Here is a 25,620-nt window from a genome sequence, read left to right as displayed (position 1 = left end):
GCTTGTCTTATTGACACATTGGTTTCACCTGCAGGTTACATGCCAGCCTAAGTCATAGGAGTCAAAGTATGACGTGATTGGAATAAATGAAACCTGGTGGGATGTATCACATAACTGGAGCACTGCCATGGGAGGGTATAAACTGTTTAGGAAGAACAGGCAGGGAAAGAAGGAGGAGTTGCCATGTGTATGACAGAGCAGTATGATTGCTTAGTGCTCCAGTTTATGGAGGGAGAAAAGCCAGCTGAGAGTCTTTGGGTTATGATTAGAAGTAGAAGCAACAAACATGATATTGTAGTTGGTGTCTGCAATAGACCACCAGATCAGGGAGATGAGGATTTCTTCAGGCAACTAAGAGAAGCATTCAAGTCACAGTCCCTAGTTCTCATGGGATACTTTAATCACCCAGACGTTTGTTGGGAGACCAATACAGCAGCACACAGACAATGCAGAAAGTTTTTGGAGAATGTTGGGGGTAACTCCCTGGTTCAAGGGCTGAAAGAACAGACTGGGGCCATGCACAGCTTGACCTGCTGCTCACAGAGAAGAACTAACTAGCGGGAGAAATGGAAGTGGGCGGCAACCTGGGCTGCTGTCATCATGAGATGGTGGATTTCAGGATTCTGACAAAAGAAAGAAAGGTGAGCAGTAAAATATAGACCCTTGATTTCAGAAGAGCAGACTTCAACTCCCTGAGACAAGCCATGTAGCACTTTAAAGACTAACAGAATAATTTATTAGGTGATGAGCTTCCATGGGACAAACCCACTTCTTCAGATCATAGCCTTGCCAGAACAGACTCAATATATAAAGCACAGAGGTCCAAAAATTAATATCAAGGTTGGCAAATTAGAAGAACAGAGGGACTGCAGAAGAGGGGTGTTGGGTGAATGTGGGGCTGTTACTGGATGAGGGAGGTAACCTCGTGACAGATGATATGGGAACGGCTGAAGTACTCAGTGCTTTTTTTGCCTCAGCCTTCATGGACAAGGTCAGCTCCCAGACTATGACACTAGGCAATGCCATATGGGAAGCAGGTAAGCAGTCCTCAGCGGGGAAAGAGAGGTAACAGCCATTTTGAAAAGCTAGACACACACAAATCCATGGGTCTGAATTTAATGCATCCAAAGGTATTGAGGGAATTGGCAGATGTCATTGCAGAGCCTTTGGCTATTATCTTTGAAAACACATGGAGATTGGGAGAGGTCCTGGATGATTGGAAAAAGGCAAATGTAGTGCCCATCTTTAAAAAAAGGAAAGAAGGACCATCCAGGGAACTACAGATTGGTAAGCCTTACCTCAGTCCCCAGAAAAATCATGGAGGGGATCCTCAAGGAATCCATTGTGATGCACTTGGGAGAGGGGAAAGCGATCGAGAGTGGTCAACATAGATTCATCAACAGCAAGTCATGCCTGACCAATCTGATTAGCTCCTACGATTATGTAAATGGCTCTGTGGACACGGGGAAGTCAATGGATGTGATATACACTGACTTTAGCAAAGTTTTTGATACAGTCTCCCTTCTTGCCCATAAATAAAGGAAGTATGGATTAGATACATGGACTGAAAGATGGGTAGAAAGCTGGCTAGGTGGTTGGGTCCAACAGGTAGTGATCAATGTCAATGAGTGATCAGCTCAATGTCTGGTTGGTGGTCAGTTTCAGGTGGGGTGACCAAAGATCGGTTTTAGGGCCAATATTATTCAACATCTTTATTAATGACCTGGATGAGGGGATGGATTGCACCCTCAGTAAATTTGCAGATGACGCTAAGCTAGTAGGAGAGGTAGATATGTTGGAAGGAAGGGATAGGGTCCAGAGTGACCTAGATAAATTGGAGGATTGGGCCTAAAGAAATCTGATGAAGTTCAACAAGGACAAGTGCAGAGTCCAGCATTTGGGATGGTAGAATCCCAAGCACTGTTACAGTCTGGGTGCCAACCAAGTAGCAGCGCAGCAGAAAAGGACCTGGGGATTATGGTGGATGAGAAGCTGGATATAAATCAACAGAATACCCTTGTAGCCAAGAAGACTAACTGCATATTGAGGTGGATTAGGAGAAGCATTTCCAGCAGGTCTACAGAGGTTGTTGTTCCCCTCTATTCGGCACTGGTAAGGCCTTATCTGGAGTATTGTGTCCAGTTCTGGGCCCCCAGGTATAGAAAGGATGTGGATGCACTGGAGCAGGTCAAGTGGAGGGCAATGAAAATGATTAGGGTGCTGGAGCACATGTCCTAAGAGGAGAAGCAGAGAGATTGGGGCTTATTTAGTTTGCAGAAGAGCAAGGGGTGATTGGTAGCAGCCTCTTTCCATCCCCTTTAGAGCTCCCCTTCAGGAAGTTGAAGGCTATTCTCAGTAGTGACAGACGTCAGAACAAGAAGACATATATCTGAAGTTACAGAGGGGGAGGTGTAGGTTGGATATTCGGAAAAACTGTTTCATCAGGAGGGTGGTGATGCAGTGGAATGCATTACTGAGAGAGGTGGTGGAATCGCCACCCCTAGAGCTTTTAAAGTCCAGGCTTGACAAAGTCCTGGCTGGGATGATTTAGTTGGGGTTGATCCTGCTTTAGGCAGGGGGATGGACTCAATGACCTCCTGAGGTCCCTTCAAGCCCTAGGAATCTATAATTCTAAAGACCCCGATTTCAATTAAAAGACAGTAGCTCCAATATCAGATTTACATTGCACTTTTCAAATGAGTAGCCATGCTGAAGTCAACGGGGTTGCTCGTGAATAATTGTAAATATGTAAACGACACTTTGCAGTCCTGGGAGAGTTTCCAGGCATAGAAAATCATTGTCCCCAAAGCACCCCAATGTGTGTCCCTGGGAATAGGGTCCTTGTAGGACTCCGTCTCCCAGTGTGGGCCCTAGAGGGATGGGGTCTCCTCAGGGTGCAAGATCCAGCTTTCAGTGGAGGATGCAGGGATTGGTGTCCTGAGGGCTGCAGGCTCCGCTCTGCACTCTGCAAGGTGGGTCTGTCTGTATGGGGCGGCCAGGGCTGCAGGATCCCAGTGCCAGCCAGTGCGGAGCCTTGGGCATGGGGTGCCCTAAGGCTGCAGGATCCATTCTCCCCGGTGTGGGGTCCTGGGGCAGGGTGCCCGGGATCCCGCGGCGGGCGCTGGGGCGGGCCCGGCGCTCGGCCGGCAGGGGGCGCTATCGGTCCTTGTTGGACGGGCGGGGCGGGGCCACGCGCGCGGCTCCACCCCGGGCAGGCCCCGCCCGCTCCTGGCGGCTCCGCGCCCCAGGTGAGGCGGGGCGGCCGGGCGGGCGGCGCGGCGCGGCGCGGAGCTGCCGGGAGAGGCGAGGCCGGGCCGGGCGGGCGCCATGGCGGAGCAGGAGAGCCTGGAGTTCGGCAAGGCGGACTTCGTGCTGCTCGACTCGGTCTCCATGTCCGAGTTCATGGCCAACCTGCGGCTGCGGTGAGGGGGGTGTGGACCCCCCGGGGGGCGCTGTGCGAGTGGGGGGGGGGCGGTCGGCCACCCCCCGGGGGGCGCTGTGTGAGTGGGGGGGGCGGTCGGCCACCCCCTTGGGGGGCGCTGTGCGAGTAGGGGGGGGCGGTCGGCCACCCCCTTGGGGGGCGCCGTGCGAGTGGGGGCGGCCGGGGATGGCCGGACCGTGGGAGGGGGCTCTGTGTGCGAGAGGAGCAGACCCCGCGTGAGGCGCTGCGTGAGTGGCGGTGGCCGGACCTCCCTGGGGGGCGCTGTGCGTGGGGGGGGGGTGACCCGCCGGGGGCGCTGTGTGCGCGCGCGTGTGGCATGGGTGGTCCATGGGTCTCCTGCCTTCAGCTGCCCCTCGTGCTGGTCGCCCTGGGGGGGCCGAGGCTCGGCTGCCTCCCTTCCTGGCCTGGAACCAGGCAGTGGCGCCACGGGTAGGGGTGCGGGGGTCAGGCTGCCTTGGCTGGACTTGATGTCTTGTTCCCCCTGAGGTCCTTGGTTGAGCCTGTCTGGGCTGAGTGCTCCGGATGCTCATGTGCCCTCCACCCTGGCCGGCAGCTGGTCAGGTACTTGGCCATGCTAGAGCCAAGCCCTCTTCGCCCTTGGCTGCTAGCCCATCTCTAGCGCATCGGCAGCGCCCACTTGTGCGTGTGTCTGGGCCAGGCCACAGCTCAGGGCTGCAGACAGTATGTGATTGTACTCCAGTGTCTTGGCAAAGGCACTAAGTTAGTTTGACCTCTGGGTTTAAGAATTTGACTTCATATCAGGTTGCCTTAGCATTTACAAATGCAGCCTACTTTTTAATAGTCGCGTGTGACAGGGAGAGATTATCCCATCCTGCAGATGGCAGAAACTGATTTGGAGAACAGTTTGGCTTGCTGTGACTATGAGCCAGTCCTATGTCAAAGCCATGATTAAAGAAACTCCCAACTGTTAGACACCATTGGGTTTCTCTTCTTTGAATACTGTCAAACTAAAGTTCTCTGCTCTCTGGTATGAAACTCCCATTTGTTGCTGCTCCCAACTCTCCTTAGGCAGCAGCAGAATGAATTGACAGGACCTTTGATGTTCATATATCTGTTAAGAATTCTCTCTGATCAATGGCAGATTTCCTGAGCAGCAACAGAATTAAACTACCTGCCGAAGCTGGGTGCACTGGAATTGAGGAGTCCCCAGAGTGAGACTGTGGGAGGAGCAGAGTAGTGAACACCCTCTGTGACAAGGTGCTGCGGAGGTTATAACTGCTTTTGGCAGCTGTGGGGATACCAGGAGACATTACAGATTTGTCACATCTTCTAACCAGATGGTGATATGGAAGGTGGAGACTAGGGAGAGCCTCTTGGTAGCAACGCACCTTACTTTGTTTTCGTGCGAGAGGGGTTTTCTTCTGACCTGGTTGCCGTCTCTGGACCCTTGGACAGGTTTAATGCTCCATAAGCAACCATCACCCTGCACTACGTTTCCTGCTCTGCAAGCTAACGTACTAAGTGCTTGAGAGCGAGTGGTAGCTGTCTGTGGTAGTGTCATACTGAAGGTTCAGAATTCCAGCCTTGTGAGCAACTGATAAATGGTATTACGTATAGTGAAAGCACCAGTTCAATTTTTACTTAAATTTTAGTTTTTATATATATATATATATATATATACACACACACATGCAAACTATACTAAAATAACATAAATTGCAAAATCCAGCACTCAAAAATTAGGAAATGTCAGTTTTGAGTTTGCTCTTAGAACTGCAAATCTGTACAGTAGGTCCCCAACTTACCTGGGGGTTGCATTCTCACACAATCTCACCTAAGTCAAATTTTGTGTAACTGGGGGAGCCCGGAAACTGACCAACACAGCAGTTCTGGTCGGTTTCCTGTCTTCTGTGAGGGGCTGCAGGGGACAGCCTGGCTCTGGGCTGCCTGCTGCTCACAGGAGAGGGGGAAATTAACCAGCACTGCTGTGCTAGTCAGTTTCCCTGCTCCCCTCAGTGGTAGCAGCCAAGAGTCAGGCTGCCACCCCTGACAGGAGCTGGGAAACGGTTCCTGTCAGGCTCAGCTGCTGCTCCTGTCAGGCTCTTGGCTGCCACCACTGACAGAGTGGGGAAACCTTTCCTGTCAGGTGCAGCAATGAGTTGGCTGCAGGCCCGAACAGGAGCCAGGAAACTGACTAGTGTGACAGCGCAGGTCAGTTTCCCCACTCCTCTGAGTGGTGGGGAGCTGGGGCCTGTCTCTGGGCTGCCTGCCATGCACAGGAGCCAGGGAGTTGACCAGCATTGCTGTGCTGGTCACTTTCCCAGCTCTCCTGAGTGTCGGGCAGCCTGGAGGTGGACACCAGCTCCCTGCCACTTAGTCGTGTTAACCCGAGATACGTGCAACTTGAGTGCACATATCTTGGGGTTCTACTGTTTGCGTCATGGTAGTCTTTGATCTTTGAGAGAGAAACTTTATAAAAACTTGCAGGTTATGTAATTTTATTTAACCTTTATCACAGTTCTGATCGCTGTTCCTTCGTTAAGTTACAGTCTGGGGGGAAAAATGCATAGTTTTTATTAGAAAAAATAGAACTGAAAGCAAATTAGAGACCAAGGGGGAAGGGATAGCTCAGTGTTTTGCTCATTGGTCTGCTAAACCCAGGGCTGTGAGTTCAATCCTTGAGGAGGCTATTTAGGGAGTGGGGCAAATAGATATCAGGCATGGTGCTTGGTCCCGCCAAGAGGGCAGGGGACTGGATTGGACTAGATGACCTCCCAAGGTCCCTTACAGTTCTAGGAAATGTGTATCTCCAATTAAAGAAGACAAAGGAAGGGTGTTTGGATAAGTGTTTCAAAGTGCTTCACAAAGGAGGTAAAGGAGAAGTGAGGTGATTTGCTGAATATTACCAATAAAGTCAGTAGCAGACCTGAAGGTAGAAACCCACATCTCTCAGTCCAGTGCTCTACTTTGGTATTTTACTGTTTGATTCAATGCCAGTGGTTTTAGTTAGTATTAGGAAAATACAAAATAGTTGTACTCCCCTAAGTATCAGGACTTGTTTATGCCTTTTACTGAAAATTAGTAGGATCACTCAGCCCTGTGTGTCTGCAAATATAAACGAGCAGTGGATAAAGTTCATAGGTCGTTTAGGCTTCTCAGTACTGTATTTTTAGTAGGATTTACTTCAAACATTTTCACTTTACATTTGCTTAACATACTGAGTATGTCACCTTATTTAATATACAACAAATACCTTAACTTTGTTAATGAGTATATAGTTCTCACAAATTGCATTGCTGTTTAAAGTAGACAATGTTGTCCAAACTATTTGCAATAATATTTATAGTCACTTGGCAATGACAGTTCCTCAAATTGTAGGAATCTGTTATATACCCCTATAACTTTTAATTTTCCTTATACAGGTTGAACCTCTAAAATCTGTGACTCTCTGGTCTGGCAAAGACTCGCGGTCAGAGAGCCACAGAGCTGAGAGAGTTGGGGGCTGGGAGAAGGGGGACAGCAGCATCTGGCTGCAGCACCCAGGTCCCACCAGCTGCCCCTTCCTAGCCCGGACTGTGGTCCACGGCTCTCTGGGCCAGGCCACAGTCTGCTGCTCTCCAGCTCTGGCGGAGCTGATGAGTGGCGGAGCAGAGGCTGGGATGCCGCACACCATGGTGAGCTGGGGCTGGGGAGTGCTGGCTCAGGATGAAGCTGGGGAGAAGGAGCCAGGGCCAGGAAGTGGCTGGATTCTGGGAGGGGAGCCTGAGAAGAGGGGCTGGCAGCCAGCAGGGGATTGACCTGCCTCGGTCTGGCAAAATCTGTAGTTTGGGACTGCTCAGGTCCTGAGGGTGCTGGATCAGGGAGGTGGAACCTGAAGTTCTAAAATTTAAGCAATGCCTCTTATCTCTATTTATTCATTCATAAAATTATTTGTTATAAGATATCAAACATCAGTGATGGAATGCTAAGTGGGAAGAGAACTGGTTTTCTACAGAGAATTGTTTTCCAGGTTTCTGGCTCACATGCACATGGTCTTAATGAATAGCAACAGAGAGGAAGCCATGCTAGTCTATACACTAAGAAAACAAAAAAGCAGTCAAGTAGCACTTTAAAGACTAACAGAATAATTTATTAGGTGAGCTTTCATGGGACAGACCCACTTCTTCACACCATAGCCACACCAGAACAGATTCAATATTTAAGGCACAGAGAACCAAAACCAGTAATCCAGGTGGACAAATCAGAAAAAAAAAAGATTGAGGTGAGCAAATCAGAGAGTAAAGGGACAGAAGAGGGATGGGGAATCAAGAATTAGATTAAGGCAAGTATGAAAACGAGCCCCTATAGTGCCTCAGAAAATTCCCATCCCGGTTCAAACCATGTGTTAATGTGTTGAATTTTGAATGTAAAAGAGAGTTCGGCAGTCTCTCTTTCAAGAGTGTTGTGAAAATTCTACTTCAGTACACGCAAACTCTTAAGTCATTAACAGAATGGCCCACTCCAGTAAAATGCCAGCTAACAGGTTTGTGGATCAGGAGTGTTTTTATGTCTGTTTTGTGCCCATTAACTTTGTCTAAGGGAGTTTGAAGTCTGTCCAATATACAAAGCATGTGGGCATTGTTGGCACATGATGACATATGTGATGTTAGTTGAGAAACATGAGAATGTGCCCATGATTCTATGAATAACCTGGTTAGGTCCAGTGATGGTATCTCCAGAATAGATATGTGGACAAAGCTGTCAGCAGGCTTTGTTGCAAGGAAAAGATCCAGGTCCTGTGGTATAGACTGTGGCTGTTGGTGAGAATCCTCATAAGGTTGGGAAGTTGTCTGTAGGAGAGAACAGGCCTGTCACCTAGGGCCTTCTGGAGTGTGGCCTTCTGATTTAAAGATAGGTTGTTGGTCTTTAATAATTCGTTGCAGTGGTTTGAGTTGGGGGCTGTTGGTGATGACCAGTATTGTTCTTTTCTTGGCTTTTTTGGGCGTATCTTGGAGTAGCTGGTCTCTGGGTATTTGTCTGGCCCTGTTGACTTGTTTTTTTGATTCTTCTGGTGGGTAATTCAGGTTTATGACTATTTGGTAAAGATCTTGTAGCTTTTGGTCTCTGTCAGTAGGATCAGAGCAAATGCGATTGTACCTAAGGGCTTGACTGTAAACAATGGATCTAGTTAAGTGTGCAGGATGGAAGCTAGAAGCATGTAAGTAAGTATAGCGATCAGTGGGTTTCCAGTACAGTGTGGTACCGATCAGGCCGTCCTTGATTTGTACTGTAGTGTCCAGGAAATGTATCTCTTGCGTGGAGTAATCGAGGCATAAGTTGATGGTGGGGTGCAGATAGTTAAAGTCTCTGTGGAATTCTTCTAGAGCCTCTGTACCATGGGTCCAAATCATAAAGATGTCCTCAATGTATCTTAGGTAGAGGAGGGATAATAGGGGACGAGAGCTGAGGAATCGTTGTTCCAGGTCAGCCATAAATATATTAGCATATTGTTGGGCCACATGGATGCCCATAGCAGTTCCACTAATATGGAGGTTTAAATTGTCCCCAAATCGGAAATAATTGTGTGTGAGAACAGAGTTACAGAGGTCAGACACCAGATTGGCTGTGGTGACATCGGGGTGGTATTCTGATTGCTTGTAATCCATTTTTGTGTGGTATATTAGTGTGCAGAGCCTCTACATCCATTGTGGCAAAGATGGCGTTGTCAGGAACTTTTCCGATGTTTTGATTTCCTCAGGAAGTCGGTGGTATCTCACAGATAGCTGAGACTGTTGGTGGCATAGGGTTTGAGGAGGGAGTCGACGTAACTGGATAGTCTGGTGGTAAGTGTGCCAATACCCAAAATGATAGGGCGTCCGGGGTTTCCAGGTTTGTGGATTTTAGACGAAGAGTTAATGGGCACAAAACAGACATAAAAACACTCCTGATCCACAAACCTGTTAGCCGGCATTTTACTGGAGTGGGCCATTCTGTTAATGACTTAAGAGTTTGCGTGTTGCTGAAGAAGAATTTTCACAACACTCTTGAAACAGAGACTGCCGAACTCTCTCTTACATTCAAATTCGACACATTAACAGGCAGTTTGAACCGGGATGGGAATTTTCTGAGTCACTATAGGGGCTCGTTTGCATACTTGGCTTAGTGTAATTCTTTACACCGCCCCCCCCCCCGCCCCTTTACTCTCTGATTTGCTCACCTTGATCATTTTTTTTTCTGATTTGTCCACCTGGATTACTGTTTTTGGTTCTCTGTGCCTTAAATATTGAGTCTGTTCTGGTGTGGCTATGGTGTGAAGTGGGTCTGTCCCATGAAAGCTCACCTAATAAATTATTCTGTTAGTCTTTAAAGTACTACTTGACTGCTTTTTTGTTTTGATGGTCTTAATGCGTGTCTTGTTTGGGCTCGGGAAAGAATTTTCCTCTGGGCCAGACTGGCGGTGACTCTGGGCGTATCTTCACTACAAAGTTCACCATCATCATCATCATCAGCAACCGTGGGCTCAGTGCCCGTTGGTGTCTAATGACTCTCTCACTATTTCCTTCCATCTTTCTCTGTCCAGTGTGGAGTGGCTTAGCTTCTGTGGACTAGCTCCTCATCAGTCTACTGTATCATCTACCCATGCTCTGTGGGGTCTGCCTCTCCTATGCGAACCATCCATTATGCCGAATACCAGGGTCTTGATTTTTCATTCATCATTCATTCTGCAAATATGCCTGAATAGCTGTAACTTGTGTTGCATAACCTTCTGCAGTAGAAGAAGCAATGAAAACTACAAGGTCTTTACAAAATATTCATAAACATGAATTACCCACCAGGAGAAATAAAGAAAAAACAAAACCAAACATCGACAGGGCCAGACAAATACACAGAGACCAGCTACTCCAAGATAGGCCCAAAAAAGCCAAGAACAGAACACCACTGGTCATTACTCTCAGCCCCCAACGCAAACCACTGCAACGCATTATTAAAGACCTACAACCTATCCTTAATCAGCATGCCACACTCCGGAAGGCCCTAGGTGACAGGCCTGTCCTCTCCTACAGACAACTTCCCAGCCTTATGAGGATTCTCACCTACAACCACACTCTATACCACAGGAACACCAGTCCTGGAACTTTTCCTTGCAACAAAGCCTGTTGCCAACTTTGTCCACTTATCTATTCTGCAGATGCCATCACTGGACCTAACCAGGTTATTCACAGTTTCACGGGCACATTCTCATGTTCCTCAACTAACATTATATATGCCATCATGTGCCAACAATGCCCACATGCTTTGTATATTGGACAGACTTCAAACTCTCTTAGACAAAGCATTAATGGGCATAAAACAGACATGAAAACACTCCTGATCCACAAACTTGTCAGTCACCGCTTTAATGGAATGGGCAAACCTGAAATTTTGCATCTTACTGAAGAGGAATTTTCACAACACTTTGGAAAGAGAGGCTGCTGAACTCTCTCTTATATTCAAATTCAGCACATTAACACCTGGTTTGAACCAGGATGGGAATTGTTTAGGTCATTATAGGGGCTCTTTTGCATACTTGACTTAATCTAATTCTTGACTCCCCTTCCCCCTTCTGCCCCTCTACTCTCTGATTTGCTCACTTGGATGATAATTTTATGATTTGTCCACCTTGATTACTGTTTTTGGTTCTCTGTGCCTTAAATATTGAGTCTGTTCTGGTGTGGCTATGATCTGCAGAAGTGGGTCTGTCCCATGAAAGCTCATCACCTAATAAATTATTTTGTCAAAGTGCTACTTGACTGCTTTTTTGTTTCAATAGTATATAGACTAGCATGTTGCTCCCCAGATATGTGAACTTTTCAACATTCTCTAGTTCAATCCATCTACACTGATCTTCCTATTTCCTTATCTCCAAATATCGTTGGTTTTTTTTGTCGATGTTCATAATCGGTCCATACCGCTTCCCTTCCTCACTTACCACTTGCACCATTTTTGCTGGCTTCTCCTCATCTTCCTCAGTGATAACTGTATTATTCATGAACCTTGAGTTGTTAATTCTTATCCTGTACACAGATATCCCTTCTACATCTCCCTTGATGTGGTCCATTGCTCTTTCTAGATGCTGATGAAGATACTTGGCGATATCGGATCTTCTTGTTTCATACCGCTACTTATTCTAAACCAATTTCCCAGCTCTCCACATTCTCAGTGCTGCCTTTGCATTGTCATTGATATTCTTCAATGACTGTAGTAGTCGGCTATCCACTCTGAACGACTCCAACACTGCCCAAGTCACCTCTTGACATATACTGTCAAATGCCTTCTGAAAATCCATTAAGCAAGTGTAGATTTTCTTGTTCTTTTGTTGAGCTTTGTCCACTATCAATCTTAGTGCCAGTATCTGCTGCATAGTACTTGTATCTTTCCTGAATCCCTCTTGCTCATCCACTAGATGTTCTTCTATCTGCAATCTCAGTCTCTCCGTCAGTATCATTAGCACCTTGCCTAGATGACTCGTTAGGGCATTCGTTCCATAGTTCTTGCACTCCAGTGTGTTTCCTTTCTTGTGTAGTGTCACTAGCATGGATCTTGTCCATTTCTTAGGTGCCGTCTCTTCTTTCCATGCTGTATTACATAGTCGGTGTATTTTCTGAATCATTCTTTGTTAAGAACGGCCATACTGGGTCAGACCAAAGGTCCATCCAGCCCAGCATCCCATCTGCCGACGGTGGCCAATGCCAGGTGCCCCAGAGAAGGAGAACAGAAGACAATGATCAAGTGATTTATCACCTGCCATCCATCTCCTGCCCTTGTTCTGAAGGCTAGGGCACCATACTTTATCCCTGGCTAATAGCCATTTATGGACCTAACCTGCAAAAAATTTATCAAGCTCTTTTTTAAACCCTAATAGAGTCCTGGCCTTCACAGCCTCCTCGGGCAAGGAGTTCCACAGGTTGACTGTGCGCTGTGTGAAGAAAAATTTCCTTTTATTAGTTTTGAACCTACTACCCATCAATTTCATTTGGTGTCTCCTAGTTCTTGTATTATGGGAAAAGGTAAATAATTTTTCTATATTCACTTTCTCCACACCATTCATGATTTTATATACCTCTATCATATCGCCCCTCAATCGCCTCTTTTCCAAACTGAAAAGTCCCAGTCTCTCTAGCCTCTCCCCATATGGGACCCGTTCCAAGCCCCTAATCATCTTAGTCGCCCTTTTCTGAACCTTTTCTAATGCCAATATATCTTTTTTGAGGTGAGGAGACCACATCTGTACGCAGTACTCAAGATGTGGGCGTCCCATAGTTTTATATAGGGGAAGTATGATATCTTTTGTCTTATTATCGATCCCTTTTTTAATAATTCCTGACATCCTATTTGCCTTACTAACTGCCGCTGCACACTGCATGGATGTCTTCAGAGAACTATCCACTATAACTCCAAGATCCCTTTCCTGATCTGTCGTAGCTAAATTTGACCCCATCATGTAGTACGTGTAATTTGGGTTATTTTTTCCAACATGCATTACCTTACACTTACCCACATTAAATTTCATTTGCCATTTTGCTGCCCAATCACTCAGTTTGCTGAGATCTTTTTGTAGTTCTTCGCAATCTGTTTTGGTTTTGACTGTCCTGAACAACTTGGTGTCATCTGCAAACTTTGCCACCTCACTGCTTACCTCATTTTCTAGATCATTGATGAACAAGTTGAACAGGATCGGTCCCAGGACTGACCCCGGGGAACACCACTAGTTACCCCCCTCCATTGTGAAAATTTACCATTTATTCCCACCCTTTGTTTTCTGTCTTTTAACCAATTCCCGATCCATGAAAGGATCTTTCCTCCTATCCCATGACCACCTAATTTACATAAAAGCCTTTGGTGTGGGACCGTGTCAAAGGCTTTCTGGAAATCTAGGTATATTATGTCCACTGGGTGCCCCTTGTCCGCATGTTTATTAACCCCTTCAAAGAATTCTAATAGATTAGTTAGACACGACTTCCCTCTGCAGAAACCATGCTGACTTTTGCCCAACAATTTGTGCTCTTCTACGTGCCTTGCAATTTTATTCTTTACTAGTGTTTCTACTAATTTGCCTGGTACTGATGTTAAACTTATCGGTCTATAATGGCCAGGGTCTCCTCTAGAGCCTCTTTTAAATATTGTTCGTCCCAATTAATCATCTGTCCTGTGATCTTATTTCCAGGGCTCTTGTTGTTCAGTCATTTCACTGCTCTTTCTGCTTCCTTCTTTGAAATATAGCTCTCACTCTCGATGCTCAGTGGAGATATCTTTTCCAGTTCTTCAGTCAGTCTCTCTGAAACACTCGGCTCCAGTTGTGCCTTGTATAGATCAGTGCAATATCTCGTTCATCGCTGTACAATTTTCTCTTTGCTCATGAGCACCTCTTCATTCTCAACTTTGCTCAACATCTGCTTTGGCTGCCACTTCCTATTAATATTACTAATAATCTTATAAATCTCCCTGGTCTTACATTCACCGTAATACCTCTCTATATCTTCACACTGCTCCTGTAACCATTTCGCCTTATCCTTTTTGGCTGCATTCCTCGCCTCATTGCATTTCAGCCTATGTTGCTGTTCTGCCCTCCCAGAAACATGCCTTCTGATCTTCAATGCTCTTTTCTCTTGGACTAACTTCAGTATTTTTGCGTAATGCACTTCTTATTGATTGTCTCTTCTTGTAGAACCATCTGCTCAAGTGCCTCTTCTGTCGCCGTGGCTATTCCTTTGACTCTTGTCTAGGTCTTTCTCTGTGGCCACATTTCTTCTCTTCTCTTCGAGTGCTGCTCTGTACACGTTCCCTATTTCTTCCTCCTACAAAGTTAGGTTGACTTAATTTAAATCAACATTTGGCTGCTCCAGTAGTTCAGTTGGTTGGGCATGTCCACACCATGCTTATTGTGTTGGTAGAGTGCATCCTCGTTAGCAGTGCTTGCATTGATGTACAGAGCAGTGCACGTTGGATGTCTGTCCCACAGTGGAACTAGCTGCAGGGGCTTTTGGAAGCACTTGTAGTGTCTCATGAGAATAAAGCATTGTTGGATGGGGTAGTGTTTTCTCTTGTTTTTCCTACCCAAGTGGAGAGAATTTTGTGCACCAAAATGCAGGTGCTGTGTGATGTGGAGGTGATAAGTGCGTTGCAGTTTGTGGGAGGTCATACCAGATGATCATGATGGTCCCTGCTGGACCTTAGTAGGCTAAATAATAGCGTGTGTGTGTGTGTATTTTGAACATACAAAACTATAAAGCATATAATACAAAAAGACCGACATTTACTTCATCATGCTTAACAATTGGATGGATTCATGCGAAAGCAGAATTAATATTGACAAGCAGCCTTAAATCTGGCATTTCCTAATTTTTGAGTCCTTGATGTGTTTTGTGTAGGTTTTTTATGTAATACAGGTTGAACCTCTCTAATCCAGCACCCTCGGGACCTGACTGCTGCTGAACAAGAGAATTTGCCAGACCATGGAAAGTCAATATTGTCCAGCAGCATTATTAACACTTCTACTGAATACTGGGCTCTTAAAAACATTTAGGGGTAAATTTGAGCTAAACAACAGCACAGAACACTGAGAGCAGGGCAGGTGGATGTAAGCAAACTTTATGGGACCATTGGAAACTTGGCCACGCCCATGATAAATGGTCATCCGGCTAAATAAAATCATGCCAGATTTTGGATGTTGGCAGACTTGAGAGTTCCAGACTAGAGAGGTTCAACCTTTATTAATAAACTTTTGCTAACATAGACTGACAAGCACCCATTTTGCTTTACACTGAAAGTGCTTTTTTTTTTCTCTGTACAAAAAAAGTAAAATATTAATTATAAAAATTACAGGTGAGTGTCTCAGGCTGACAGGTATTCTGTCGTGTGAATCAAATATGGCCACATAAAATACTCTATTAAGGAATATGTCATACAGAGAACGTATGCATTATATTTAATTTGTATATATTTTATCCATAAAACACATATTTTCCTTTAATTCTATAAATATATTTTGACATAAACTAAGGAATGATTACTTCTTTTCTGGCCCTTATCCTTTGTCTGATTCTTCCAGTAGTGAGATCACCAGCTATGTAGCTAAGTTTATGGTAGGATCAGCTCTGTCTGAGCTCTCAGATGGTTGAATGGCAGGCTTTGGAAGTTGCTGTGTGTTCCTCCTTGAAGACTCTTCACAAGGGTGTTTAGATGCCAGTAAAGTTGTCTGTGCTCTTGGCATATATTTACCTCACATTGGGAATAGTTATTTCATTCTTTGTGGTTAGACTTGGACTGGGTCCACTTTGTGCTGTAATTGTGGCTTCTGCAGTGTCTGTTCAGGGTCACTGGTTAGCTCAGGCAGGTTGTGCTCAGTTTAGTTCCCAGAAAGCCAGATGTGGGTGGAATGGAAACCATATCAGCTTTAGTGCATACAAGGACATTTCCCAAAGGGTGTTTTCAGTGGGAGAAAGAAAAATGGTTTAGATGCGCTGTTCAGCTTTTGAATATGTGAATTAGCTGTACTGTATGTTTAAGAATGGAGCTAGCATGGGTAGCTGCAGTATATGCCTGCCCATGTGCTTTATTCTGACCTGCTGGGTCTGTTTCTAGAGATTAGTTTAGACTCCAGGTCATTTTACTACTTATGTTGTAAGCCAATCAGAATTCCAGTGCAGGATATTTTGTGATGTGGACATCTTCCTATTCGGTATTGGAAAAAGTAACTTCACTTAGGACATCCAACAGCTACTGGACATTCACTTCTAGTTAATATAATTTAGGCTTTGTTTGAACCTCTTAATATTGAATGTCATTTATCTATTTCTCCAACCTTTTAGATTAATACTAATTCTGGAGAGTTTACATGTGCAGTTCAGTCTCTTGATCAGGTATATTTATTTTAAAATTCTTTGGCAGCATTTTGTACTTTAAAGAATGGCAAAGAAGTCAACATAATCGCAGCTGCATTAATTCATGCCAATTTCACTTTAATCAGATTCATTTCTTTGTTAGACATTTTACTCTTAAGTATTGTTAGACTGGTATACAGTAAGGGATCAGAGTACGCAAGCCCAGAGTACGCGACCCTGCTCTTGTGCGGCTGACCCCCGATTCCTTCAGTAAACCCTGGAAACGTGCGATTTCCAGTTGTGCTTAACGTGCTCCTCTCCGGCTCAACCCCCCTCAGTTCCGCATGGCTGTGGTTCAGCCTCCTTCTCCCCGCCCCCCAACAGCTCCGCTCACCACCCGTGCATAGCTCCTACTTATCCCCCACTGCTGCCTCTGGCTCTAGCTCACCACCCCTCAGGTGCGACTCTGGCTCAACCTCCCTGGCCCCGGTTCAACTCCCTGCTGGCTCACCACCTGCGCGCAGCTCTGGCTCCAGCTCACTGCGCCTTATGCATGGCTCTGGCTCAACAACCTGACCCACCCCACCATACCCCCACTTGCGGTCTCAGTTCAAACCCCCTCTGCCCGGCTCACCACCCCTGTGCACAGCTCTGGCTCAACTCCACCCTCACCCCCCTGTAGTGCTACCCCACCCCAGGCTTAGCCCCCACCCCCAGGCTTAGCCCCTCCCAACTCCCCCCCCCACCCCAGGACTTACCTTTTTGCTGCTTCCCCAATTGCAGAACGTGTGTTCTGCCGGGTAAGAAGCTGGACCCCCACTTCCGTGAAATCGGGGTTACGTGAGGGCACGTGGGATGGAACCCTTGCGTACTCTGAGACCATACTGTACCAAGTAATTTGCTTTCAGAGGTGGTTCCCGCAGATTGAATTAAAAGAATTTTTAGAAACAGTGACTTTAAAAAAAGTCAAAATAACTTTTCAGATCCTCTTCTATATTAATACTCTGTATACGCTATAGTAACACTGTGCTTGGGGATGTTAATGGTTAACCGGGAAGCCTCATCCTAAATGGTTAACTAGTAGGGGCTGGAGCAGCCCTTCTGCCCACCATAGGGGCTGCTTTGGCTGGGCTGGAGCACCACCTGCTCTGAGCAGCCGCAGTCCTCGGTGCAACACAGGCTCGGGCTCTCCAGCCTGGCCTGAGCAGCCCTGGTTCCTGGCATGCTGTGGGTGGAGACATCGCAGCACTTGTACCCGGCATACCGTGGGTGGAGACATCCCTGTCCAACTGGAGCAGCCCAGCTCCTTTGTGTGCTGTGTGCGGGGGGCTGGAGCAGCCTCCCTGGCTGCCTCCCTTTAATTGGTTGACCATTTAAACCTGCTGGTTAACTAGTTAAATAGGATTTTTTTATAAACCTAACACTGCTATGCTTAGTTGTATACTTACATAAGTTACACAAACAAGTATCTTATCTTGCATCAATGGTGAGGGCATGTTTTCATTAGCTTCAGTAGTTGAGGATGACTAATTTGCCTGAATATTGGAGTCTGACCTTAGTCAGTGGACAGACCTAACAGATAGTAGGGGTCATGTGATAATTGGTCATGACAGTATAGTTAAACTGAGATCTGTATCTCAACTTTAACAAGAGTTTTAACACCTTTATTCTGCAAATTATTTAACTGGTAATACCTTGTTAGTCTGTATCTTCAAAAACAACAACAAGTCTTGTGACACTTTATCTGTTAGCCTGTAAGGTGCCACAGGACTTCTTGTTGCTTTTAAAACACAGAAAAAAAATCCTTACCTTGTAGTAGTTCATGTACTACTTCACTTCTTCAGGGGGAGGGATAGCTGAGTGGTTTGAGCAATGGCCTGCTAAACACAGGGTTGTGAGCTCAATCCTTAAGGAGCCCACTTAGGGGTCTGGGGCAAATAGATTTAAAAAAAAATCTGTCGGGGATGGTGCTTTCTCCTGCTAAGGCTACGTCTACACGTGCAGCCAACATCGAAATAGCTTATTTCGATGTAGCAACATCGAAATAGGCTATTTCGATGAATAACGTCTACACGTCCTCCAGGGCCAGCAACGTCGATGTTCAACTTTGACATTGCTCAGCCCAACATCGAAATAGGCGCTGCGAGGGAACGTCTACACGTCAAAGTAGCACACATCGAAATAGGGATGCCAGGCACAGCTGCAGACAGGGTCACAGGGCGGACTCAACAGCAAGCCGCTCCCTTAAAGGGCCCCTCCCAGACACAGTTGCACTAAACAACACAAGATACACAGAGCTGACAACTGGTTGCAGACCCTGTGCCTGCAGCATAGATCCCCCGCTGCCGCAGAAGCAGCCAGAAGCCCTGGGCTAAGGGCTGCTGCCCACGGTGACCATAGAGCCCCGCAGGGGCTGGAGAGAGAGCATCTCTCAACCCCCCAGCTGATGGCCGCCATGGAGGACCCAGCAATTTCGACGTTGCGGGACGCGGATCGTCTACACGGTCCATACTTCGATGTTGAATGTCGAAGTAGGGCGCTATTCCTATCTCCTCATGAGGTTAGCGACTTCGACGTCTCGCCGGCTAACGTCGAAGTTAACTTCGAAATAGCGCCCGACGCGTGTAGACGCGACGGGCGCTATTTCGAAGTTGGTGCCGCTACTTCGAAGTAGCGTGCACGTGTAGACGCAGCTTAAGAGAGCAGGGGACTGGACTTGATAACCCCCCAAGGTCCCTTCCCACTCCAAGATGTGTGTATCAGTCTATTTATGTGTGACACAGTGCTGCACTTACTATATACTTTTTTCTCTCTTCTGCTGCCTGATTGTAAATTTTTGTTTCCAAATGAGGTGCATATTTGGTCAGTTTGTAATGCTGGTGTTTGTAACTCTGAGGTTCTATTGTCTGATAGATGCTGCAATGTCATTTATATATAGCATTTGTCTGATTAAATAATTTTTGTAATACCTGGCTCTTAGACAGTGAACCCTTGTTATGCAGGGGTTGTGTTCCTGCAACTCCTGCATAACTCAAATTTTTATGCAAGTTGCGGGGGAGATGGGAACCAGGCTGCTAAAAGCCTTCTCCCTGCCTTCCCCCAGTGGCACGACTGTCAACCTGACAGCTGCGCAGTTGGGAGAAGGCAGGGAGAAGGGGCTGCTGTTGAGTGGAGGTGGGTGGACCACTGCTGCAGGTTCCAGGCTCTTGTTAGTTCCCAGGTCACACTGCTGGAGGAGAGGTTGGCCGGGGCAGAGTAGAGGTGGGAGAGAGGTGGAGGAAGTGCGGAGATGCAGAGAGTGTTGTCACAGCCCTCCCCCAGGTGGCTCAGAGAGGAGTCACGTGGGAGTGGTCAGACTTAGTGGGTCCCTCAGTCAAATTGGGGTGGGAGTGGTCAGAAGGCCCCATGTCCCTGTGTCCTCCTTCGCTAGTCACCTCTGGATAGCAAACATTAGCTTTAGAGAAGTGAAGGAGGGGTGTGTGTGCAGACATGCTCTTCTCTAAGTGCTCATTTAGATTTGTTTTATTGATCCCAGCCATGTACCTGAGTTTACAAATGCTCCTGTGTTTGCAAAGGGTGTTTCTGGTTTCATGGTAGTGCATCTGTAATACAGTGCTACATTTTAATTATTTCCTTGTAGTGCATGTGGGGTGTAAACGCCCTCATTCAAAATTGGTATTTGAGATCCAGTTTAGTTGCTACTTGGTTAAGTTTGTCTGTGACTTTCAGTACGTTTTTCTTGAAAGTCCACAGTTAAGTGTCAGCACAGCCTATAACATCAGGTATGGGGCTGTTTTCAAGCTCTTGTGTTTAGTTTGTACTTATTGTGATTTATTTTGTAAGTTGTCTGATCAAATGCCAACTTCTTACTTCTTAAACCAGCACTCAGGGCTAGTCTAAGGGCTTGTTTATACTTACTGGAAAATCGGTATGCTGGCAGTTGATCTTCCAGAATTCGATTTTTATATGTCTGGTGAAGATGCGGCAAAACTGACCTCCCTGGGGTTGGCTGTCAACCCCTGTACTCCACACTAACACGTGCAGTAAGGAACGTTGAAATGAAATTATAGAGGCTTGTTCCTCACTAGGGAAGTAAGTCAATTTTGATACATCTATTCTAGCTATGCAGGTGCCATGGCTAGAACAGTGTATCTGAAATTGACCTATTTCCTTAGCGTAGACTTAAGGTAAGCTAGAAGTTCTTCATCAGTACAGCTGCACTGCATCTGTTCAGGACATTCAAAGCTGATGGGAGAGAGAGATCTCCTTGGGGACGTACTGGTGTCCACATTGATGCTTAGGCCAGTATCACTGTGTTGCTCAGGGATATGGCTTATTCACATAAGTAATTTTGTAGTGTAGACCAGTGCAGAATCTGTTAGCAATACACATGGGTTTTTCTTAGTGTTAACTTCTAGTAGTGCAAGGCCATCACTTCTACAAAGCTGTGCTAAAGTGAGATACTGTTTCTAAGCTGCTGTTGATTTTGCACATATTTTCTGAAAGATTGCTAATATTGCTTAAAATTAATTTGGCTCTGTGTTGCTGTAGTCTGCAAACCACTCTACCCCCAAACCCTGTCTTGTCCTTTGAAAATTCTTCCTGTGAATTCTTGCTCTCGATGGGGACGTACTTGGCTACAAGTGTTGGAACATTTTAGAAGACAGTGGTCTCCTGGCCTGCATATAGGATTCCTTGCAGACCCAAGCGCTGTGTGAGAATGGATACAAAGGGTTGCTACTTTCCTTGGTGTGTTGGTTCTTTTCCTCTGCTGATGGCAGTAGATAAGAGCCAGCTTTGTTCCTTGTTTATTTTTAGTTGGTAGTTTTAAAAGTATATTTCAGAAACTTAGTCAAAGCTAGAAAAAGCAGTTTTTGGTCTGGTTAGCCTGCCTGGATGCACCATAGTGATTTTGATTTATGGCCAAGGCTATGTCTATCCTAGACCTAGCAGTTGATTGGTGATAAGCAATTTTAGCTATGCCAGGTGCATGGCTAAAATCTACTTATCAGCAATCAACTGGAATGGCTGTCTACGTGGAGGAAGGTCGAAGGGAGCATTTCTGCCATCAGCCTTCCTTAATCCTCAACTTTGACCCCGGAAAGTGCTGTTGTGCGTATGTGCAAAACAGAGCAGGTCGATCTTCTGTGGTAGTGTGGCTTTAGCCCAAGTGTTTATGGCAAGGGTGTCAAATAGTTTTGCACAGGGGGCCAAATCTTACGTTTCTGTCCTGTGGAACTGATTTTACATTTGGAACCAGCTAGTCCCTCAATCTACAATGGTGACCCAGTGATATCACTGGGAGAGTCCTAGAGTGGTTAAGGGAGAGAATCTTCACGTCATATATAAACTTTTAGGTATTGTTTATTCAGTACAGTAAACCATCAAAATGTGTAATTTCGAGTTGTGCTTAATTTGCATTAATGCAAATTAAGTGCAACTCAAAATCCCACTCCCCCACCCCCGGGCCCTGGCTCGCTACCCCCATGTGCAGCTCTAGCTGCAGTTCAAACCACTTGCACGTGGCTCCAGCTCACCCTCCCTGCATGCAGCTCCAGTTCATCACCACCACCCCAGTGCAAACCCCGCATGGCTTTGGCTCAACTCCACCCCCTGGCCCCCCTGCGGCCCTAACCACCCCAGGCTTAAACCTCCCCAACTGTCCCCCTTGGCTCCAGGACTTAACGTTTCACAATGAGCTCCGGGTGCTCCTGCTGCTTCCCTGCTGCAGAACATGCATTCCACCAGGGGAAAAAGGCGCCCCTTGGTTTATGCAAAATTCGAGTTACATGAGGGAATGCAGGGAGGGAATGCAGCCCTTGTGTAACTCGAAGGACTACTGTACCTTATTTTCACCTTCTTTCTTTCTTTCTCATTCTCCTTTCCTTTTTCTCTCCCTTTTCCTTGCCTGTCTCCTTGTAGCAACTCTGAATTCCTGTGTGGTTTGTTTCACTCCATCTGCAGAATTTATCAGCAATGTCACTGATCTTAAAACTGGGAGTGAATGAAGCATGTGCATGAAACCACCAGCCCTTACGCAACTGCAGAATTTGTAGCATTACTTCCCAGTCAACATGGACCATCATGAGTACATTAAACTCTATTGGCTTGCCTTAGAATATTGAACCAAGTTCCAGCGTTTTGTTTTTAGTTTTCAGAGTGTTTAGTGAGCTGGGTCCAGACTGTCAAACTATTACCTACAGCACCAGGATAAAGACTGTGTTCAACAATTTGCTCCTCAGGTAATATTGAACTTGCTATCATAAGGGTAAAGCTTGTCTGTGCGGGGGAGTCATTTAATACTATACAGTAAGCCCTCAATTTTATGGACTCCAATTTAGCAGACTTTGGGAGCAAGGGACACCTGCCAGACCCCTGTTGTTCCCAAAGCCCACTTAATCGAACCTCGTAAAATCCTCCCCCCCGCGCCTCCCCCCACCGCAAAAAAAAAAAAAAAGTAGAGGACTTTTTCACTAGGAGGGTGGTGAAGCATTGGAGTGGTCTACCCAGGGAAGTAGTGGAGTCTCCATCCCTGGAGGTGTTTAAGTCTTGCCTCGACAAAGACGTGATCTGATGGGTTTGGTCCTGCTTAGAGCAGGGGGCTGGACTCAATGGCTTTTTTAGGTCTCTTCCAGCTCTATTGTTCTATGATTCTGTACCAGCCACTGAAGCTGCTGCTGCCTAGACAGTCCCCACTCTTGGAGCTGCCATGCGCTCCTTCCACCAGGGTGGGGCATGTACTCAGGCAGAGGGCACTGGTGGCTCCTGTAGCCACGCAGCAGGCTATGGAAACTTCAGCTGTGCGGCTTGGGGCTCCGGCTCCTCCAGCAACAGGTGAGTAGCAGGCATTTTTTTGTGGGGAGGGCACGGGCTGGAGGAATGTGGTGGGGGTAGGTCTCAGTAGATCCGCTGATTTAACCGACTTTCATGTTTAACGGACACCCCTTCCCTGCATTCGTCTGTTAAATGAGGGATTTACTGTATTGCTGTTTTGACTGTGCAATGTAAGTTGAGGTTATGGCCGAACAAGACAAAATATTGGGCCGTGAGTAAAGAAATAAGCTTGAAGGGCACTTCTTGAGGAGGTGCTCTGAATATATGCTGTACTATTTTGACCAGTCTCCAAAGAAAACAGGCTATTGTTTCTCCTCCTGGATGAAGTGTTGAAGGGTCAGGCCAAGGATGTTTTCTCCTTAAAGCAGAGTGCCTCAAACTGACTTTGTGTCTAGGCTGTCTTGTATCTAAGGAATTCTAAGCCTAAATAATCTGATACAGTGGTTTTCAGCATGTGGTCTGTAGTTTGAGGGGTCCACTAATGGCTTTTGTTACCATAGAACAATAGTTTTCAGTTTGTGATCCTTGGATCCAGGGAAGTCTGCAAGAGAAGAGTTCCAAACGGATCCGCACCTCCATTCAAAATTTTGTGAGGATCCACAACTGAAAAAGTGTCAAACTATTGGTCTATATGACCTAAGATCCTTGCTGAAGACTTTTTTAACCAAAAAGCTACAAGAATGTAAGGTTTAGGAGATCCCTGCCTTCCGCAGTTGGCAACTGTGAAAGAAAGGAATAAACTTGGTTTTCCCCAGTGTTGAAGGTTATGTGATGTGTGAGGTAATTGTTGTCATTGTTCATATCAAGTTAATATGTCAAATTTGAATATGAACACCAATTCACAACTTCCTCTATGTAACCTGTTTTCAAAGTCTCTTTGTTCTAAGGCACAAATTCTCAGGTCTTTAACAGACTGACCCACTCCATTGAGGGGTTCATTGACCGACTTACGTGTATTGAGGTTTCTGATGTCTGCTGTGTCCATACCCCTCACCGCCCCCTTCAGTCCTATGTACTTGATTTTTCAGTTTTTATTGCAATTTTTTTGGACCTCTGTACTTATAGATGCGAAACTGTATTGGAAATGCGATTGTTCTGATGAAGTGGAACTGTCCCACAGAAGCTCATCACTGAATAAATCATTTTATTAGCCTTTAAAGTGCTACATTTCTGCTGTTTTGTTAGAATACAGACTAACGCTGCAACCTCTCTGTTATTGCTCGAGATGATGTCATAATACACAAGCTACTGCTGCTTTCATCTTTTTATTCAGGAACAATATAAATACTTGATAGACAAGCTTTTTTTCTTACCTATAGACTATTCCAGGGGTTCTCAAACTTCATTGCCCCATGCAACCCCCTTCTGACAACCAAAATTACTACATGACACTAGGCATGTGGACTGAAGTCTGAGCCCATCTGAGCCCTGTTTCTGGGATGGGGAGGTGATAAAACACAAGTGTGCTCCCTACCACCCCAGGCAGGGAGATCAAGCTGAAGTCCAAGGGCTTCAGTCCCAAACAGGACACCTGAAACCTTGGCCCCGTCACCTTTGGATGAAGCTCCTAGTTTTCAGCCCTGGCTGGTAGAGATGCAGCTTCAGCTTGGGGTCCTCAGCAAGTCTAATGCCAGCCCTTGTGACTCCATTAAAAGGGGTTCATGACCTGTTTTTGGGTCCTGAACCACAGTTTGAGAACCAGTGGTCTATTCTAATATAATAAGTGGGATTTAAGTGCATGTTTGCTTGCAACGGGGAATGGTGTGTTGCTCATATACAATTGTAAAGGGTTGAAAGGTGCTGATATAGATTCTGTTCCTCCTGTTGAGGTATGCTGCTGCACCTTGTCCCTCCTCTGTGCTTAGTTTCACAGTGACTAAGTCAGTGATAAGCAGTTTCTCTCAGCTTTAGTTTCTGAAGAGCTGTCTTGTGTCAGCGTTTGGAATGAATGGAATGAAAACTCCTTCCAGTCAGTTAAATGAGGCTTATGAGCCTGGACAGGTTCCAACTGAATCTGCTAATGGACAGGGGCATAAATCTCACTTAAAAAGGAAATGTATTTTGGACAAGTAACACATAGGAGTATTAAAGTATTAAAGATGACTTCTTCATCTTTCTAAGAAGTTTATTTTAGCTTAGTTTTTGGAAATTGATAGCTTTGACAGGTGTGCTTTGAACATCTCTGCAAAATCAGCATGAACAAATTTTAGATACAAAGACATTTAAAGTAAAACTTGTCTGAGTTGGGTGCATACTTAGCTTAAAGGTAACCTCACAGAATCCTCCACAGAGCTGTCTTGCCTCTCCATGTCATGAATACCTCCTTTTCTTAGCATGAAGTTTTGCAGTAGTTTGTTTATTGTAACATGAGTGAGGTGGTAATTAATGAAGTGTTCTAATGCTTGTGACATGAGGCAGTTGTGTAACATAAAATGTTAAATTCAAAATTACACTGTCTTTTAAGGAATAACTTCAAATTTTAAATTCTTAATGTACTAACGTACAGTGGGTGCCATCTCAAGCCTCCTGGTGCTGACACTCTTG

At 45.9% G+C, this 25,620-nt stretch overlaps 1 protein-coding gene across 1 annotated transcript in view; it reads left to right on the top strand.

Annotated features, from left to right (window-relative positions):
• The first annotated feature begins 3,292 nt into the window (after positions 1–3,292).
• The window catches only part of MYO1D (myosin ID), a 385,815-nt gene continuing 363,487 nt past the window's right edge, over positions 3,293–25,620 (top strand). The window contains exon 1 of the mRNA XM_074978817.1: positions 3,293–3,422. Within this exon, the coding sequence (XP_074834918.1) occupies positions 3,328–3,422 (95 nt within the window). The 5' untranslated portion in view covers positions 3,293–3,327. The remainder of the gene's footprint in view (positions 3,423–25,620) is intronic.

Source organism: Carettochelys insculpta, chromosome 28, assembly GCF_033958435.1.
Source record: "Carettochelys insculpta isolate YL-2023 chromosome 28, ASM3395843v1, whole genome shotgun sequence".
Classification (NCBI taxonomy): Eukaryota; Metazoa; Chordata; order Testudines; family Carettochelyidae; genus Carettochelys; species Carettochelys insculpta.
The sequence above is the reverse complement of the archived record's forward strand: the minus strand, read 5'-3'. Positions and strand labels throughout refer to the sequence as shown.